This window comes from Triplophysa rosa, linkage group LG10 (assembly GCF_024868665.1).
Source record: "Triplophysa rosa linkage group LG10, Trosa_1v2, whole genome shotgun sequence".
Lineage (NCBI taxonomy): Eukaryota > Metazoa > Chordata > Actinopteri > Cypriniformes > Nemacheilidae > Triplophysa > Triplophysa rosa.
Genome location: NC_079899.1, coordinates 8,858,821 through 8,877,613, shown reverse-complemented (window position 1 = coordinate 8,877,613; position 18,793 = coordinate 8,858,821). Strand labels below are relative to the sequence as shown.

The 18,793-nt window shown below is 39.6% G+C and overlaps 1 protein-coding gene across 3 annotated transcripts; it reads left to right on the top strand.

Moving 5' to 3' along the window:
• Positions 1-2: 2 nt before the first annotated feature.
• atg2b (autophagy related 2B) lies at positions 3-18,665 on the top strand. 3 transcript variants are annotated; one of them, XM_057343420.1, is made up of 43 exons: positions 3-240; positions 1,007-1,196; positions 1,302-1,464; positions 1,726-1,878; positions 2,336-2,438; positions 2,589-2,751; positions 3,035-3,214; positions 3,333-3,429; positions 3,551-3,724; positions 3,813-3,964; positions 4,157-4,268; positions 4,397-4,640; positions 4,900-5,056; positions 6,032-6,124; positions 6,356-6,544; positions 6,636-6,909; positions 6,990-7,098; positions 7,178-7,385; positions 8,925-9,067; positions 9,215-9,372; positions 9,489-9,661; positions 9,847-9,994; positions 10,419-10,618; positions 11,033-11,113; positions 11,277-11,383; positions 11,531-11,623; positions 11,709-11,779; positions 11,866-11,942; positions 12,037-12,207; positions 12,318-12,450; positions 12,561-12,763; positions 12,859-13,088; positions 13,177-13,294; positions 13,844-14,035; positions 14,147-14,248; positions 14,346-14,424; positions 14,505-14,715; positions 14,809-14,878; positions 15,239-15,321; positions 15,403-15,524; positions 15,692-15,846; positions 16,629-16,778; positions 16,893-18,665. In XM_057343420.1, exons 2-43 carry the CDS (start codon positions 1,035-1,037, stop codon positions 17,121-17,123), a joined length of 6,234 nt encoding a protein of 2,077 aa, XP_057199403.1. In that variant the 5' UTR covers positions 3-240; positions 1,007-1,034; the 3' UTR covers positions 17,124-18,665. The 3 variants fall into 3 exon arrangements, with proteins under 3 accessions (XP_057199403.1, XP_057199402.1, XP_057199400.1); XM_057343419.1 differs by having other exon boundaries at positions 4-240; positions 3,554-3,724; positions 9,844-9,994; XM_057343417.1 differs by having other exon boundaries at positions 4-240; positions 9,844-9,994.
• Positions 18,666-18,793: the final 128 nt, after the last annotated feature.

Below are 18,793 nucleotides of genomic sequence, written 5' to 3'. Positions count from 1 at the left end.
CCATCATTAGCCTCATCTAAACAAATAGCAAGGCCGTGATGTTGCTTTCACATGACCCGACACCCACTTATAATTCGTCCAAAGACCATAACCTTAAATTTATTATATCTATTATGATTACGCGAGCCTCAGCTGAACAGACAGACTTGAAAGAAGGTTTGAAGGATTCTGTTTAGCCAGCATGCTAGTTCACCCAAAGCCAAGGAACAACGGTTAGTCAGTTATTTCATAAGAAGACAGGTGAGTTATTTGACTTAAAATATCTCATTTTGAATGTGCACGGCGTATGATGTCACAATTTAACATGTTTGATTGTCGGACAGCGAGACACCATGATTGATTTGTTATTGTTGACAAGCAAACAAACTCCCCAACCTTGAGGGAATTGCGCAAACGCCGGTCAATATGCTGTAATAGATCTAGCGCCAGACGGCACCACCATGCAGGCCAGACAGATAAATATGGGTCTGCATGTCAATGTAGACTTTTAAATTTGGTTTAATATAGCCTGGCTTTTCTAATGCTATACTGCAAAGATTGGTTGTCATTTCTGTTTGATATTTAAAATTCATAATCATTCAGAATTTGACTAATTTGTGACATTGTTTCTTATGCAGATGTGATTTGATCAGGTAGACACATCACTTTAAAGGCATAATAAAGTCGGATCCTTTATGAATACCAAGTCATTGCCATCAGCAACCTTTCCACATAACCAGCTTATTAACTTTATGGGTGTGTTATTTAAAGAAAACAGAGGTGTGTGAGATGTGGCTACTATTTTTAAACTCTATGCATAAGCATGCACATTTGACGGCTGCATTTTATGTTTATTATGTGCTGTCTGTCATGTCATGATCGATTCTGAATTTTAAGTTACACCATTTATAAGTCACTGGGCTTGGAGCTCCCATAGTTTACAGAGATTTCCAGCAAATAGCTCTTAGGTTTTGTTTATATGTAGCAGTCTTTTGTTTAGTAAAATTGATTTCTTAACTTGTTTTAGTACACGCTGAACTCAAGCACTGGTCAAGATGCCATGGCCATTTTCTGAGTCTATTAAGAAGCGGGCATGCAGGTACCTGCTGCATCGCTATCTTGGCAATTTCCTCCAAGAGAAGCTCAGTTTGGACCAGCTTAGCCTGGATCTCTATCAAGGCACAGGCTCACTCGCTCAAGTGCCGCTGGACAAATGGGTTAGTTCTATACTTTTGTGCTATTTCCACAAAAATGCTTTGATTTGATTATAGAGTCATCAGAAAGGTTTATCCACAGTTTGACTTTGTTTCATGCATTTTCAGTCCCTGAATGAGATCCTGGAGTCTGTGGATGCTCCATTTGAAGTATGTGAGGGCTTCATTCAGGCCATTTCCCTCACTGTTCCATGGGCCTCGCTGCTCCAGGACAACTGTGCGCTGGAAGTGAGGGGCTTGGAGATGGTGTTCAGGCCAAGACCTCGTATGAGTATGAAACATTGTTGCAATCCCTTTTTGAGATGATATGCTATACATTTACAAATGTACAGGTTACTATACCGTGTACTATAATGTTGTGTTTTAGATACGTTTGTAAATTATGACTAAATACTGTAGTGATGTCATAGATCTTTCTAATGTCATGCACTGACTGTAATGAATTTTGTGTTTGTTTGTTTTTATATAAGCTTCTTGTTTAGTATGTAAACTTTGTCATGTACTGTATGTATATCTTTTTATTCATTTTTAGCATCTGGCATGGATCCCATGTGCCTGTCAAACTTCATGACAAGCAGCATGCAGCTGGCCAAAGAGTGTTTAAGCCAAAGACTCACTGATGATCAGGGGGAGAGCTTCCCGCCTCTGGATGGGCTGGAGAAGTTTGCAGAGACTATTGAAACGGGTATCCTACTCGCCATAGACCATGTTTAATCTAAATTAAAAAATGTACTTCGTTTGTTTCTTGTAAGTTTATAGAGCAGCTTCTTATTCTCATTTAATGTTTCACTTTGACCAAACAAAATGAGTTTTGTTGAGAAGTTGCTCTTTTCTACAAAATATTGCAACATTAAAGGGATAGTTCACCCAAAAATGCAAATTCTGTCATCATTTACTCACTCTCAAGAATGTTCGTAACCAAACAGATCAGGGGCACCATCCACTACCATAGTAGGGAAAAACTACTATGGTAGTTAATGGTGCCCCAGAACTGTTTAGTTTCAGAGCAAAGATTTTTATACAGTTTTGGAACAACTTGAGGGTGAGTAAATGATGACAGACTTTGCATTTTTGGGTGAACTATTCATTTAAAACTATCGAATTTGTCAGTCATTTATGGGTTTTCCTCTTTCCTCTGTTAGTGTTGAGAAGAGTCAAGGTCACTTTTGTGGATACCATCCTGAGGATGGAACACGTTCCTGAAAACTCTAAAACTGGCATTGCCCTCGAACTCAGAATCAATAAGTAAGTTTTAAAGATGAAAGTAAATGTTTCGGATGCAGTACGATATGTTTTCAAAAAGTGCCTTTTGCCACACTGACTTTGATCTTAATTTTGAGTAATTGTATTAGTTTGAGTCGTCACCATGTTCTCTCTGCATGATGTGGTGTTTAGGATGGTTTATTGTGATGAGAGTGTGGAGGAGGGCTCCAGTGTCAATATCCATCAGCCCACCACGTTTGCACATAAAAATCTAACTCTGGACGGTGCTGCTGTGTTCTGGGATGAGTTTTCAGAATCAGCACGAGCCGGCCTCAAATCACCAACCCCTCATACCGTGAGTTTACTTGTCCAGTTGTCATCCAACAATCCTCTCAAACGGTTATAGCTGCAATCAAGTTGTTTTTAATATTGTTATTCATACAGTAGACAATGCATCACATTGTTTCCCGTCACTATTTCTATGCATTTAGCATTTAACAAAAAAGGTGCTATTTAGCAGAATTTCCAAGCTGCTATATATAGAATTTGTATCTTTTTAAATGAAAGAACACTTGTGTTTTACTGTTTACTAAGCATTGCCATGGCTTTCTAAGAACTATGTCCTTTACTCATTACAGGAGACTGAACCTAAGCTTTCACCAAGTTGGAACCCAAAAATCATCCGCGAGCCACACCCCCAATTCCCAGAACCAGTATCTTCCAGTATGCCGTTTGAGCCGGTGCAGGTAGGCTGCCTCAGTGGTCGACTGGAGCTGTCCGTGGTTCTGAAGCAAAATGAAGCAATGCCAGGAGCTAAGGTGGGTACAAGCGAACTGTTACAAACCTACAGTCATTTATTCTAGCAAGCTATAAAAGTATTGAACAGATTGGAAATTCTGTTAATAGTAATACTTTACAGATGTTTTTTCTTCACAGTTGGACATCGATGGGCAGTTTGAATCTCTAATCATGCTGCTATCACCCCGTCAAGTCCACCTTTTACTGGACATGTTTGGTGTCTTCTCCAGCTCAGGTGACACCTTTCAAGCTTCATTTAATTTTTCATTTAAACATGGACATGGTTCATTTAGGTCTATCATAAACCACTCTAAAGTGCATTCATTGAGTCTGACTGAGTGATCGTGTGTATGTAGCAGGGCAGGAGTGGTCTGCTTTAGGAAAAGACAGGAAGAGTCGTCCTATGCAGCAGGAAGATGAGTATCGCCTCCACATGGAGCTAAACCGCTGCCTGAAGAAAGACACTATAACAGGAGCCACAGACCAAGACCTGTTTGAGAGTCAGACCGCCAGAGCAGCATCCAGCAGAGGTTTTGCTCAGCACATTTTCATTATCTTAGCATTTCCTGTTCCTGTTGTTTACATCACTGATATGTCTCTTTTCTGTTGGTCTGGCAGAGGATGTCTTTTTCTCAATGGCTGAGATGGATATGTCACACAGCCTATCATCTCTTCCCCCTCTTGGAGATCCCCCTACGGTGGATCTGGATTTGTCTCTAAGCAGCAACTATTCTGCCTCCCTGGTGGAGTCGCCATCTGGAAATGTTGCCGTAGGTTTCCCCCTAGCAGTGATCATGTGTTCATGTGTTGAAATTCAAATTTGTGGCTGTTTAATAAAACTTTTTTTTTACCTCCAGGAAAATGTAATATTTTTTTGTAATGACCTACACCAAACAATGTCTTCATGAGATGTTTTTACGAAATGTAAGACATTTATTCTGTTCTGTTTTGAATTTTTCCAGACTGTGTGGGATGAGTACATGGATACTACTAGACAAAAAGAGAGAAAGAACAACGAGATGCCACAATTTTCCAGAGATCCTCAGTTCCCCCAAACGTTACTCCGGCAAACCTGTGAGAGCCTTTCATTATAATTTATAGATGAACTAAGTTTGTGTGTTTAATCAAAGCTCAGCTTTATGGTTAATTTTTTTATTACCCTATTTTAATTAACCACACCTTGATCTATTTGTGATCTGTAGCCCATCCATCTAAGGGCCACTGTGATGAATCCAGGCCTGAGCTGGTTCTCAGGCTGACAGTGGGGAGTCTCTGCCTGTCTGTCCTACATATTGACCCCCTCCCACCACCAGACACCTCCCAAAACCCTCTTGCACCAATGGCTGCTGAGTTTTTCCGTATTCTGTCTGTAAATAAGCTCACTGTAGGAGATTTCCTGAGATCACGAACTGTATTTGATGAAGCCTGTCCACATGATCATCTAAGGTAAATCTTTTATTGCTTTTAAGTTTTCTAAACTTCTCAGCTATGTTACGTCTATTTTATTATATTTCATTAGCACTTACGTAACAATGAAAGCCAAAGGGAGCATGCTCAAAAGAAAAACAACAACAACAACAAAGGACCCAAGACAGAGCCTTGTGGAACCGAGTATTCATGCACTTGTGTTAATGTTTTAGAGGGAAGGGGTTTAAAGGTACCACTGAATACAGATTAACTTTTTGTGTGTATTTTTGTTCTTTAGATTCATAGGTCAGGGATTAAAGATGACATACGAGCACTGCCAAGGCTCCAACGTAAGGGCGCTGATCACAGATCTCTCCCTGAACCAGGTGGAGCTTCTGGAGTGCCTGTATTCTACTGACAGCCACACTCTACCGAGTGGAGCACAATACACAGAGGTACACATGCGGACACACCCAAAGATATGTTAACAAACATACGTAGCTAATCAAACACAGTGGTTCTCAACTGGTTTGGCCATGGGACCCACATTTTCCCATGGTCATCAAGCAACAACCCACTTTTTAGGATATATGACGTCATGTGTAGTTTGTTTTAAAAAAACGAGTGACTAATATTCAAATACTAACCAATATTTGTGTCTAATACTGATGAATGAACATCAAGTTAAGGTATTGTATAAGACTATTAAATAGCAGTCCTAAACTAGTTTTAAATAAAATTATTGGTTTGAGTCACCACCATAATATAAAGATATACAAAATAACACAAAGTGAAAATAACATGGCATTTTTTTACAGTTACCATGGTGAATACACAATACTGACATGAACTGTTCATGAAAGATGAATATGAATATCATACCTCCATGTAAATCCTTCCCAGCTAACACACGAAGTACCATTTATGTGATTTTTAGGTACTTTACTTTTATTTCACACATTGCAAGCCATACTCATAGTTTCTTTTGCGCTTTAGTGAAGACAGCGCTCGCCGCCGGATTTGCGTGAATATTGCACTGTATAACATCTGACAGGACAGGATAGTTTGTTTTTCTGAAGTGAAAGACTTCTTATTTCGTAATAAGTTAAGAAAATAACGATAGAATAATGACACAGACATTAAGCCTGACAACATCTCACCTAAACGCAGCTGTTGAATTGGGACAGCGAGCACTCATCTGCTCAGGCATCTGCCAACAGCTGTCACGCACGTCTTTCAAAATAAAAGTCTCCCATAAAAAAAAACATTTAGAATTACGTTTTTTGTTGTTGATGTTTTTTCTTAGACTGTACACTCCACGACACACTTAGTTGGGAAACACTGATCTAACATTCACAGACTAGTTTTTTTTTATTTGAATTTCTGTTGATTGGCTACTGAAATTATTTGTTCTTTGTGTCAATCAATAGCTTCTTACTTTTGATGTCCCAGCCAGTAGTGAATCTCCCCCTTTGCCTTGCCTCCACCTAATCTACAAACTAACAGAACGCAGAGGCCCGCAGGTAACAAATCAGTACCATGCAACACTTTTTTAACAGATGATATAGAAAATTTGGTACAATATCTGTTTGACCTTCTCTCGCTTAAGTAAATCGAGATTTTTTGATTGACTTTATGAATTACTAGTTGCATTAATTTCAAACATGCTGTGGAATTTGTAACCTTGTTAATAATTAAAATCAACCACAAAGACAACAAACATGGTCTTTAAACATGTGTTCTGTTTTCATAAGGGCGGGCAGGTACGTCTAAGTGCTATACCTCGCAAGGCAGAGTTGCAGGTTGAGCTGGGAAAAGTTTGCACGGAGTGTGATGTCAGTATCGTAGACAGGCTTAACTCTCTGCTCCAGCCACAGAAACTGGTTACCACGGAGATGATGGCTTCTCACATGTACACGTCCTACAATAAGCACATCAGTCTGGTGAGAAACACTAGCTCCTCACTGTGTGCTATTCAGACTTTTCATTTAATAGCCCTTTTGCCTCTTATCACAGTTGTGTTTCTCTCACAAGCACAAGGCATTTGCTGAAGTCTTTCTGGACGATAGCCGTAACCCAGCACACTGTCATGTGTCCGTATCGGTAAACGCTCCCCTGCTGGTTCTGGTGGTGCGGTTTCCGATCCCTGACCTGCGCTCGGATCAGGAGAGGGGGCCCTGGTTTAAGAAGTCCCTGCAGAAAGAGCTTCTGCGTCTGGAACTGGAGGAACTGGAGTTCAAGACGGAGTTAACTGGAGGAAACTCATCCGAGCAGACCAAGATGGAGCTCACGTTTAAAGAGCTCAGGGGTACGAACAGTCACTTCAGTTTTTCATACAATAGATAGATGATTTCTCAACCTTAAGTTGATTTTTTTCTGCTACACTAGGGTCATTCCAAAAAGACAAAGATCACCCTGCTGCCGGGTTCTTAAGAGTAGCTAATACCATGGAGGAGGACATGACATCCTCAGACTGTGGAAAATTTGACTGGCCCAGGTACGATAGGCTCTAGGCATCGTGGAGTATTACTGGTACAAGAATGTCAGAATTTTTTTTTTACTCTTTTTCTGTTCAGAGTGGTTCTAAAGGTGAACCCCAAGGCCGTGCACTCCATCCTAGAGCGTGTAACAACAGAGGAAGGGGAGGAAGGGGTGGATGATCTTTCACAGGAGGAAGAGGAAGAAGAGGAAGGAGCCGCCCACTCTCTGAAGGATGTGTGTGATTTTGGCAAACCTGAGCCCTCCCCTTTTTCTTCGCGGCGTGTCATGTATGAAAACGAAGAGGTAGAAACAGTTCTTCCCTTTAAAATGAAAGCTGTCTAATGTCTTTTTTCATTTTAGTGAATTCAGTGTATTTTTCTATTGACATATTAAAGGTCCAATGTATATTTTTTGGAGAATCTGCTGACAGAAATGCAATACAAAATACATAACTATCTCTTCAGAGGTGAATAAAGACCTTACATAATGAAGCGTTATGTTTTTTTATTACCTTAGAATGAGCTATTTCTATCTTCAGACACCATGGGTCCCCTCACATGGAATTCACATGTTGTTTCTACAGTAGCCCTAAACGGACAAACTGCTCTACAGAGCGCGTTTAGTAAATATGTTATTTCCATTGGGAAAGAAGCGAAAACCTGATGACATCTTTGTCCTGTGTAAGCCACCGTAGTGCTTCAAAAGGGAGAGGTGTGCTGCGTCCCAATTCGCCAACTTATACTATGCCCTTAAAGTCACCATGAAACAGAAGTTGCGATTGACTTCTTTTCCGTATCGTGACGTATATCCGAGTGAAACGGCTTCTGAAAATTGAAAAAAATGGAGGACAGGGCTTTATTTTGCCTTTCCCTTTCTGATTGGTTTGTTGGAAGTTGGGCTTGGAGGGAAGGGCTAAAAATGCCTGGCCATTGGTCAGTCAGTCTAGTCCTACCTCTTTTTTGTTGCTGATGTCATGTGGTGAAGAGTTGTTGTTGAGAGGTGAAAGGGAGCTTAATGTTTTTGATTAAAGATTAAAAGCGCAAACATTTTTTGAAAAAATAATAGTTTGCATGGATAAATCGTTTATAATAATAATAATGAGGCTGTGCACTATATATAATATAATTTCCTGTTTGATTTCATGGTGACTTTAAAGTATGTACTGTTTTTGTTATGGAAAAGTATATACGTTTTAGTGCGTAGCAAAACTGTATGCACGCACTGGGACATACTAACACGAAACGGAAGTGGTCGTTGTTGCCTAGATGACACTGTGATCCTTAACTGTCAAGAAAATTCCAATACACTTAAATGCAACACTTGCATTTAAGTATTCATTCTTTCATTATTTTGTATGTGATGTTTACTGTATACTTACATTTATTAATTTAGCGAAGCATGCTTTTATTTATTTTTAATAATGCAGTGTAGCGTCACCAATCTCCGCCCTCTCGTGGTGAGTTGTGAGTAATATCAGCCTTTAAGTGTCCATGGATTCACACTTTGAATTTTTACCGGAAACAGTAGACTATCCGTGTACATACTAATTCTATTTTCGAATACTATTTAGGACGGATAGTATGAGAATTGGGACGCAGCTGTGGCGTGAACCAGCACAACCTCACCGCTAGATGCCGCTAAATTTCATACACTGGACATTTAAGTAGATAATGCCAGAATTTTGTATAATGATGATTTGCTGCAACCCTCATATTGGGGAAAAAGAAACTTTGCTTTCGTCATAATTTTTAAGAGCCTGTGACAAATATAGAAATCTGTTAATAGCTTTTTCCATTTCTCATGCTGTATATTGCCATGTGACCGTGTCATGTTTTGATGCAGATGGTCATCCCAGGAGATGTAGTGGAGATGACGGAATTCCAGGAAAAAACCATGAGCAACTCTCGCTACATCCTGGAGTTGTTTTTCCCCAATGTTCAACTCGCTCTGCCCAATAAATCATTTTATGAGAAATTACACAACAGGTAACACAATTTCTTGTTAGTACATCAATAAAACTTGATAGTTTAGATACAGTGTAGGCCTGACTCATCAATACTTTTTATTCCTGATTAATAAACTTTAAACCAAAGCTGTGGTTTGTCCAACAACCGTCTCTTTTGTTCGGACAGGATTAATAATGACCTGCTGCTGTGGGAGCCCACTGCTCCGTCACCAGTGGAGACGGTGGAGAACATCCCATATGGCGTTGGACTCTCTGTAGCCAGTCAACTCATCAACACATACAGCAAAGACAGCTTCAGTCAGTTCAGATCTGCAGGCCCGGAAGGTAAAAAAAACACATTCCCTTTATTTAAAAAAACCTGCTTTTCATGTTATGATCATTTCTAAAATTCTGTTAGATTGTGTAAAACAGTTTGCATCTGTGTTTGTCTGTGTGTGTAGAGGAAGACAGCGGTTCTGAGGAAGAGACCCTGTTATACTACACTCCCGCAGAGCTGGGCTACAGGAGCAGGAAGAAGAAGAGGAGTAAGATACAGCCCAAGACATCACAGAGCCTATTTTCCATTGTCCTGTCTATAAACCACGGCCTGGTGGCTGTACACACACACATTAAGGTATTACATCGGTATCACACAGATAGCGTTTTAGCATTGAGAGATTTGCTTTGATACAAACACTATTGAGCTGCCTTCAGAGAGAGCATTTGTAAAAGACTTTTATTTAAACAGAGCAATAATAAAGTGTTGATACTGTATATAGCCTACATACAGTATGTAGTGACTCCCATTATATCCAGCAGGATGATAAGAGTGTGTTACAAAACAAACATGGTGAGTTTTGGATGGAGGTGAAAAACGGGACTCTGTTCGGCGTGACACAGCATGAGGGCTACAAAGACCAGCATTACATCTGTTTCCACACGTCGCAGGCCTGTCTCTATCATCACGGTTTGTGATCTGTCTGTTCATTTTTAGTTAGCCTGATGTTGGTCTATTCAAATTCCTGTTTACATTATTGTTATTTTTATGTGGACAGAAATATTTGCTTATGTAGTTATGCTTTAGACCCTAGGTCACATACTGAAAATCAGTACGTGTAATGAATAGTATGTCTGAAACCTTAATATGCAGCTATAAAGTAGATGAGAAATACCCAGATGTCCAGTAAGGCAGCAAGAGCTGAGAAACCACTAAATTCAAAAAGTTAATCAATTGTAAATACTACAAAAAGAAGTATGTACTTCATAAAATTCACTAAGGACAGTACAGGATTTTGGATGCAGGGAGTGAGCTGATCATACCTTTTTATTTTAGTGCTTATGTTATTATAGCTCTTTAATTTAGATGTTTTCTTTGTTTCTGAATTCTTCAGGCACAGTGGAAGGAGACGCCCCTGACTGGAGCGTTAATCTGCCCTGCAGGACGCGTCCTCATTGGCTGGAGCCGGTGATGTATGCGTCTGAGTCTGCACCAGAGAGGGCATCTCCCTCTGAGGGCCTCAATTTGGAGCCTCATAGCATGCTGTCCATCGCTGTTAAAATCTCTTCCCATAACACCGAGCGCAATGTCAAGGTGAGCTACAGCAACTGTGGACAGATTATTGTATTATAAAACACAAATGCATTCAGCCGGTTGTGAAATGTAACCGTGTGAAAATGGTAAGACAAAGGAGTCTTCTTTAAGGTTGTGAATTTATGCATTTCAAGGATTGAAAATGGAGGTCTACGCCAGATATTTTTAAGTAAAGATTAAAAAAAGTTTCTATGAAAATAATTGAAACGTTTTGGGCCAAAAGGTTGGGGATCATGATTTTTTTTAAATATATCAAGATGACTGTGATTAAATAACTACTCCATCATTTTGCATATAGTTCACCTTTAAAAAAACCTCAGTTTACTTTTTCCTTGAATGCTTTTGTGTTTTTTCAAAACTATCCTGTTGTGGTTAAAATTGCTGAGATCATGTTATGTGTTTCTGTGTTCTCAGGAGTTTCTCATAGCCGTTGGCATGAGGGGAGTCACACTTCAGCACAAAATGGTGCCTTCAAATCTGGGCTGGTACAACCAGGTAGTAAAACAGAACCATATGCAAACAACCTAAAGCAAAAGCTTCCAGCACCTGAACACTGATTTATAGAGTTAATGAAATGTTATAATGATGGTTGACGTCTTATCTGAAAAATACTGAAATGTATCTGTGCTAAATAACTTGGTTTGTCTCTCCGGTATAGATAGTCGACTTTTTAAATGTGTCGGATGAGCCAGTGCTTGGCTACAACCCCCAAACCTCTGTATCTACCCTCCATCTGCATCTATGGAGCTGCTCCCTGGATTACAGGTGATGCATTTACTACAGTTGTTTTGGTCAAATTTAAATATCGATTAAGGATGAATTGCTGTTCATCTCATTAAAATTGTAATTCTTTTTTTAATCTGCACAAATAGATATTTATTACGCTACTAAACAGTTGTTTTCTCTCTATAGACCCTTATATTTACCAGTGAGATCTCTGCTGACCGTGGAGACCTTCAGTATCTCCAGCAGCGTGTCTTTAGATCACTCTTCCTCTAACCTCAGGTAGAGCTCTTATCATCTCAGCATCCACACCAGCTATTACTGAAATCTTACCTGGCTAATGTAATTCATATCTTTGACCTCCTAGAATCATTTTAGATGAGGCCGCATTGTTTCTGTCTGACAAGATCAACGCTGTATCTGTTAATCTGGCTCGAGGTGAGGAATCGTATACTGTATGTCTGATGCTAGGACATATCTCACTATGAAAGACACGTGTCATTTTAGATTTTCTTTCTGTTTAGACTACGTGCAGGTGGTTGATATGGGCACTTTGGAACTAAGGATCACAGCAGTGAAACCAGGAACCGATGGCAACATGGTGGGAAGGTTCTCTCTTTGAGTTGTTTACCCTCTCACACTGAACTTTGAGTTTTTATATTTATCGCATGTCGTGTATATGTTTATGTATGTAGACTGAGCCAAGATTTGAGCTGCGTTGCTCAAGTGACGTTATCCACATTCGCACCTGTTCGGACTCCTGTGCCGCTCTCATGAACCTTATTCAGTACATAGCCAGTTATGGGGATCTACAGCCCCCGTCTGGACTGGAGACCAAAAGCAGAAGCGCTAAGCAAAGAGTGAAGGTCAGTTCAAATGGACGTCATTCTTTTCAGATCTCTAAACAAAACAAACCTGGTATGTTGAGGCTTAATCGATCTGTTCTTTGTAAGTAATATATGCTGATGTTGTCCAGACTGAAGCAGGGAGCCGCCCACCAGCTCAGACTCCTCTGCTTCCTGAAGCAGAGCAACAGATTCTTCAAGATCTCATGAGTGATGCTATGGAGGAGACAGACGGCCTGCATAGCCACACATTACAACAGAACGGTCAGCCTCTCCTCACAAGTTTTTATTTTTAGTTGTTATTCTTGAGTTTCTTGTTGAGTCATGAAGTCTTCAAATTTCACTGATGTTGTATCTGTCAATCTCTGCTGTAGGTATCAATGAAGATCACTCGCATGATCACGACGCACCCCGATCTGATCTCTTCCTCTTTCCTGATGAGAGCGGAAACCTGGGGCAAGAGCCAAGCCCCACCTATCCCACCCTGCATTCTCCGCTCATCTCCCCTCCGGCTCCCTCTCTGCCCCACGATTCTGATGACTTCTGTATCCTGGACACGCCCAGCTCCAAACTAACGGTGAGCTGTTCTTTGTGAAGCTATGATCACATCGCTGTTTTTTTAAATAGGTAGCTTATGTGACCTCATATTTCTTTATTGGTTTTGTCTTTCAGGAAACGGATGAGGAGCCTATGGTAAAGAAGCTGACCTCTGAACCCATCGTAGTGAAGCAAGACCACTTCAGTGTGCCTGTGGGGGGCAGCAGCTCCAGTAGGGGGCCACTTCCCTTTCCCATCCCTGAGGTCAGATATCTTGTCAAGGAGATCTCCGTGGTGTGGCATCTCTACGGGGGAAAGGATTTCGGAGGCGGGGCGCTCTCCTCCTCGCCAGCTCGCAGTCGAGGGTACGGAGGTGGTTTTGCTTTGCAGAAACCGTACACTTGCATTATGACAACGCATTTAGAGAGCTGTATGTTGATTTGTGTGTTGCAGGTGCACTCCACACAGTTCTCCATCACAGACTCCTGTTAGACAAGCCAGAAGAAGCTCCCGTGCTGGAGGAGGATGGGGCAGAAACCCTGATGTTCTTATGGAGATTCAGCTCAGTAAGGTAAGAATCCGGCACTGTTTGCAAAATCATGCATCTGAATTGAACAGAGTCACAATAAATAAAGGATAATATGAAATTTTGTGTTCATTGTGGTCTATTAATATGACCTTTTACTGTTATTATTAGTGGTCCTTGTGTGTATGTAAGAGTATGCTTTTGACTTGGGCTGTAGCTATAACACCCAGCAATGACATAGCTGCGCCTTTAAAACTATTTACAGCGCCCAAGCATTCTGGTACGGGCAGGTTTTGTACAGTCAGGCACCCTTTCTTCAGAAAATCATACACCTAAAAAGGTTGCATATTCTAATAGAGACAGTCCAAAACTTTGGGGGGGGTCAAGTCCCCCCACATACATACCAAATACTTTATTTTTTATGGTATCTAGTCATTTTACTACAGTTTGACTACAGACTACCACAAAATATGTTAATCATATTCTGGTGAAGGTAAAATGATGTGTAATCCATAACAATGCTTGACTACTTGAAAGGAAATATAGTCCATTACCAAAAGAATCATCCCTATAATGCTATATTATATGCAAAAGGTGCGGTTCCAGCATGAGGTGTATCCTCAGATGACACCAGAGGCAGGTGTTTTAACAGAGCAGCCAGTGTCCAGACAGGTGTTCTCAGTGCAAGACCTGGAGATACGAGACAGACTGGCCTCCTCCATGATGAACAAGTTCCTCTACCTGTATTCCAGTAAGGAGATGCCCAGGAAAGCTCACTCCAACATGGTGAGATCGAAAATACATTCACAGACAGATTGCATGGTTTTAAAAGTAGCACTCAAGCCATGCACAGCACAAATCATTCTGAAAGGAGTGTGTGATGTTTGTGTGTTTTAGTTGACTGTCAGAGCACTACATGTATGTCCAGAGGCTGGTCAGGCACCTCAAGAGTGCTGCCTGCGCGTCTCTCTAATGCCTCTTCGTCTAAACATTGACCAGGTACAGACAAAGACACCCTTCACATTCAGTCATTTTTATTCAATTTGTATATTTTTGCTGGAAATCAACAGAAAGTGGTCTCTTTTTCTCCGTACAGGATGCTCTGTTCTTTCTGAAGAATTTCTTTACCAGTTTGGCTGCAGAAGTCGAGCTGTTTTCACCTCCGGAGCAAGAAGGTGACACTCAGCTCAAACACAAACTCAGAGGGTCTTGAATCGTTTTTTTCAGTGTAATGATTTATGGATTTGTGTTTCAGTCTTCTGCGTGTCGATGAAGAAGCCTCCCGGCCCTGAAGTCTCTTGCAATTTCTCAAAGTACAACGGAGGGGCGGGTCAAGAGCCTGCACCCATTATCTCTGTGCCAACACAAGCACGTCAAGGCTCGAGTCTCATCAGCAGCCAAGACAGCGCCACTGAGACCGATACATCTGCTTCCTCATCGTTTACAGACCAGCCCATTTTCTTCAGGTGTGTTGAAGTAGATTATCAATCTACATAAAATGTATGAAGTTATTCAGGTATGAGTCAATCAATAACAGCAAGCATGTGGTTGTTTTCCAGAGAGTTCCGGTTCACGTCTGAGGTGCCGATCAGATTAGACTACCATGGAAAACACATGGCCATGGAGCAGGTGTGCTATGTAATCTTTCATAAAATAGTTTTAGAGTTGCTGACGTTTCTTTGCGGTCAGAAATAGCTGGTTTACATTTTGATGGTAGCTTGTGGTAAAAAGAAAAATTTCACAATAATTAAAGTTTCTGAAGCTACTTTTTGTAATGTTTACATAATAATGACTTTGATTTATCTTTTGGGGTCATTTCTGAGCCAAATTTGATGTGTGATTCATTAGCGATTAATTAGATTAATTAATCGCCACATCGTGCAATTAATTCGATTAAACATTTTAATCGCTTGGCAGCCCTAGACAATTTATGAAAAGTAAATGATTGGATGATACATTATCTAGATGTAACGTATACATTTTTTTCAGGGCACATTTGCTGGTATCGTGATTGGACTAACACAACTTAACTGCTCAGAGCTCAAATTACGGCGATTGTGTTACCGACAAGGGTAAGAACTGTGTACAAATCAATTTTTTTTATTTTTGTTACTTATCTATTCAGCTCATTCAGAAATGCTCGTTTTTCATAGATTATTGGGTGTTGACAAGCTGTTTTCTTATGCCATTAATGAGTGGCTGAATGACATCAAGAAGAACCAGCTGCCGGGGCTTCTGGGAGGGGTGGGGCCCATACATTCCCTGGTGCAGCTAGGTTAGCACAACACTTCTTTCATACCATGTGAAGTAAATGCTTTAAATTGTTATGTCGACTAAATGTCTCTGAACCTGTATGACCATAAAATAAAAAGCGATGTATTTAAAACTAAGTAAAAGGTCTCTGGTTTGAGCAGTGTTGTATTCTCTGGTGTTTCTGTGCAGTTCAGGGTTTTAGGGATCTAGTGTGGTTGCCCATTGAACAATATCGCAAGGACGGGAGAATAGTGCGCGGCTTCCAGCGTGGCACCACCTCCTTCGGAACGTCCACTGCAATGGCAGCTCTGGAACTCACCAATCGGATGGTGCGAACAATACAGGTAAAACTCTGCACCGCACGTGCGTAAAATAAAGTTTACAGCACATATGAAACTGTTTCTAATTACTGATGTGTAGCTTTTCATTATTTTGGTATGTAAAGGAAGTCTATTCAATGAGAAACACATATTTATAGGGTTACTTCAACGATTAATCGCATCCAGAATAAAAGTTTGTGTTTACGTAATATATGTATTAATTTTGTATTTACATACATGTATATATTTAAGGAAAATATAAAAATAAATTAATGTTTATATATAATTGAAATTGTATATAAATATTAGGGCTGTCAAACGATTAATCGCATCCAGAATAAAAATTTGTGCTTACATAATATATGCCTGTGTACTGCGTATATTCATTTTGTATATATGAACACATACATATACATGCATATATTTAAGAAAAATAAAAAAATTTGTAAACGTTTATATATAATTTCAATTATTTGTAAATATAAATACATGTATGTGTATGTTTTGTGTTTATAAATACAAGATTAATATAAACATAAACATGTACTGTATTATGTAAACACAAACTTTTATTCTGGATGCGATTCATCGTTTGAAAGCCCTAATAAATATAAATATATATGTACATGCAAATATTTTCTAAATATACAGTATACATGTATGTGTATGCGTTTATAAATACAAAATAAATATGCACAGTGCACAGACATATTTTGTAAACAAAACCCTTTCTTCTGGATGCGATTAATTGCGATTAATCAATGTAATATAAATTTCACCTGATCTGTTCTCTGTTTTTTGCACAGGCGGCCGCTGAAACCGCTTATGACATGGTCTCTCCAGTTCCAGATGAGAAAGAATGCAAGAAGATTAAACGGTACTCACATTACTGCCTGGCTCATCAGCCTGTGGACCTCAGAGAGGGAGTTGCCAAAGCGTACAGCGTAGTGAAAGAGGTATGAGCTCTCCCACCCTAATTATTGTGGTAGAACCTTCCAAACTGATTTAAATCATTCGCTACACTGTATATAAACAATAATGCAGATTATTTCCACTATGTGTTATTACAGGGCATTACAGATACAGCCCTGACCATTTATGACACTGCCACACGTGAGCACGAACAAAGGGGCATGACTGGTGCTGTGGGCGGAGTCCTGCGACAGCTTCCTCCTGCTGTTGTCAAACCTCTCATTGTTGCCACAGAAGCAACTTCCAACGTGCTGGGCGGCATGAGAAACCAGATTCACCCAGACGCACGACAAGAGGAGTCCCAGAAATGGCGTTTGGGGGAAGATTAAGCTGTGCTCCTGCAAATGTACTCCTGCGTCGCAGATATAAATCGATATTTGACTTATCAGCCCCAAATACGCGTGCTGATTTTGAGTAGTGTGATTACTGCCCATACAGGTGATATGTGGCCCATTTCAGTTTTCTGCTCATGGTTTTGTTTCTAGCGCTCTTGGAGTATCTGTGGCAGACGATCACAGGATGTGGTAGAAAAAGTCTGACCCCCCAGATGAAGCATTAGAAGAAACTGGAGCTTTTTCATACTTTTCTCAAGAGTATACCTGTTATTGACATTTAACTGGAGTCATTGAGTATCTTAAAGACGCATAGCTTTAATAAATTTGTCTCTTTTCACCCCACCAATGAACGTTCTCATAGTGCCTTCATGTTACAATTCATTAATATCATATTAAATGGTTAAGTGTCTTGTGGTAAGCAAGATTACTGTGCCATAGGTTTTTTCCCCTTAATTCTAAACAAATGCCGGCTACAACAGACCTGGGTTGTGTAATGGACAGAAAGGACAGAAGTGTGTTCTTTATTTTTGATTTTGATAAGAAATTCTATTGTGCATAAAGAAAATGAAGCCTGTGATGATGCCATTTCGAAAATAAATTATGAAATAATTTTCATGAGAATGGTCACCCCCTATTTTATAAGGTTAGAAAAATGTTTATTCACATTATAGTAGGCTACGATACAAACAGGCTTGAATTTTCTTATGCAAAATGTAAAATTTTCATTATTTCATTGAATTTTCAATTTTCAGGAAACGCTTCGTTTTTGTGGATTCTGCCCATAAAGGCTTAACATGCAAAAAATACTACTCGAGTGCTAATACTATTGAAATGATGTAAAGATATCAAAATCAGCCATCCAGTAGCGTATTCATGCTTTGACCTTCTTACAATAATCATCTCTTGTTATTAAAACAGCACTACTATCTGTGTCTGTGGAAGACGCATCTGTACCTGATATATTTGTCTGGCTTTCAAGTAACACCATTTAGTGTAGCATTTCTCTTTTCAGCTGTGTTAGAAACTAGTCCTCAAACATGAGGAATGTGTTGCGGTTATTATTACCACTTGAACTTTGTATTTCAGTGATCCCAGAAAATTATGCTTTTTTCAGTTTTTTTCTTAAGCTGTTAAGACGCGTGTCGAGTGACATTCCTAAGCAGCTGCATTGCAGAAGTCTTATGGACGATACTTTAGATAAGGACACAAAAACTAAATGTAGTTTTCCATAGTGTTAAAATGATCAAATAAACAAGCATTTGTAATTCTTTGCTGTTTATCAATAGCAATGTCTCAGATTTTTTGTTTGTTTGACAGTACAATTTGTTCAATTCTGAATTAATTTAATATCGAAAAACTGATAAATGACATTTTCATTTAGCTTTTGTCATTTTCTCATTTAAATGATGCCACTAATATTTATTGTATGTTTTCTTTTAAGTGGTAATAACAGTTCTTGTACATAGATGTACATTTTCCCAATTTATACAGAAGCATGTATGATCAATAAAAGGGAAATAAATTATTCAATGTTGACCACTCACTTTGACTCTGTGCTTTGATATTGTTTGCAGAAAACATTACTGCCCAAATTCATAGACGATGGTTAAATGATAGTTCACCCAAAAAATGAAAATTCTGTCATCATTTATTCACCCTCTTGT

Bases quoted from the DNA above. Each gene is read 5' to 3' on its own strand.
- atg2b (XM_057343417.1), top strand. From the start codon at position 1,035: ATGCCATGGCCATTTTCTGAGTCTATTAAGAAGCGGGCATGCAGGTAC. The intron at 10,619-11,032 runs GTGAGCTACAGC...CTGTGTTCTCAG, and splicing joins ACACCGAGCGCAATGTCAAG to GAGTTTCTCATAGCCGTTGG. The intron at 14,716-14,808 runs GTGTGTTGAAGT...GTTGTTTTCCAG, and splicing joins GACCAGCCCATTTTCTTCAG to AGAGTTCCGGTTCACGTCTG.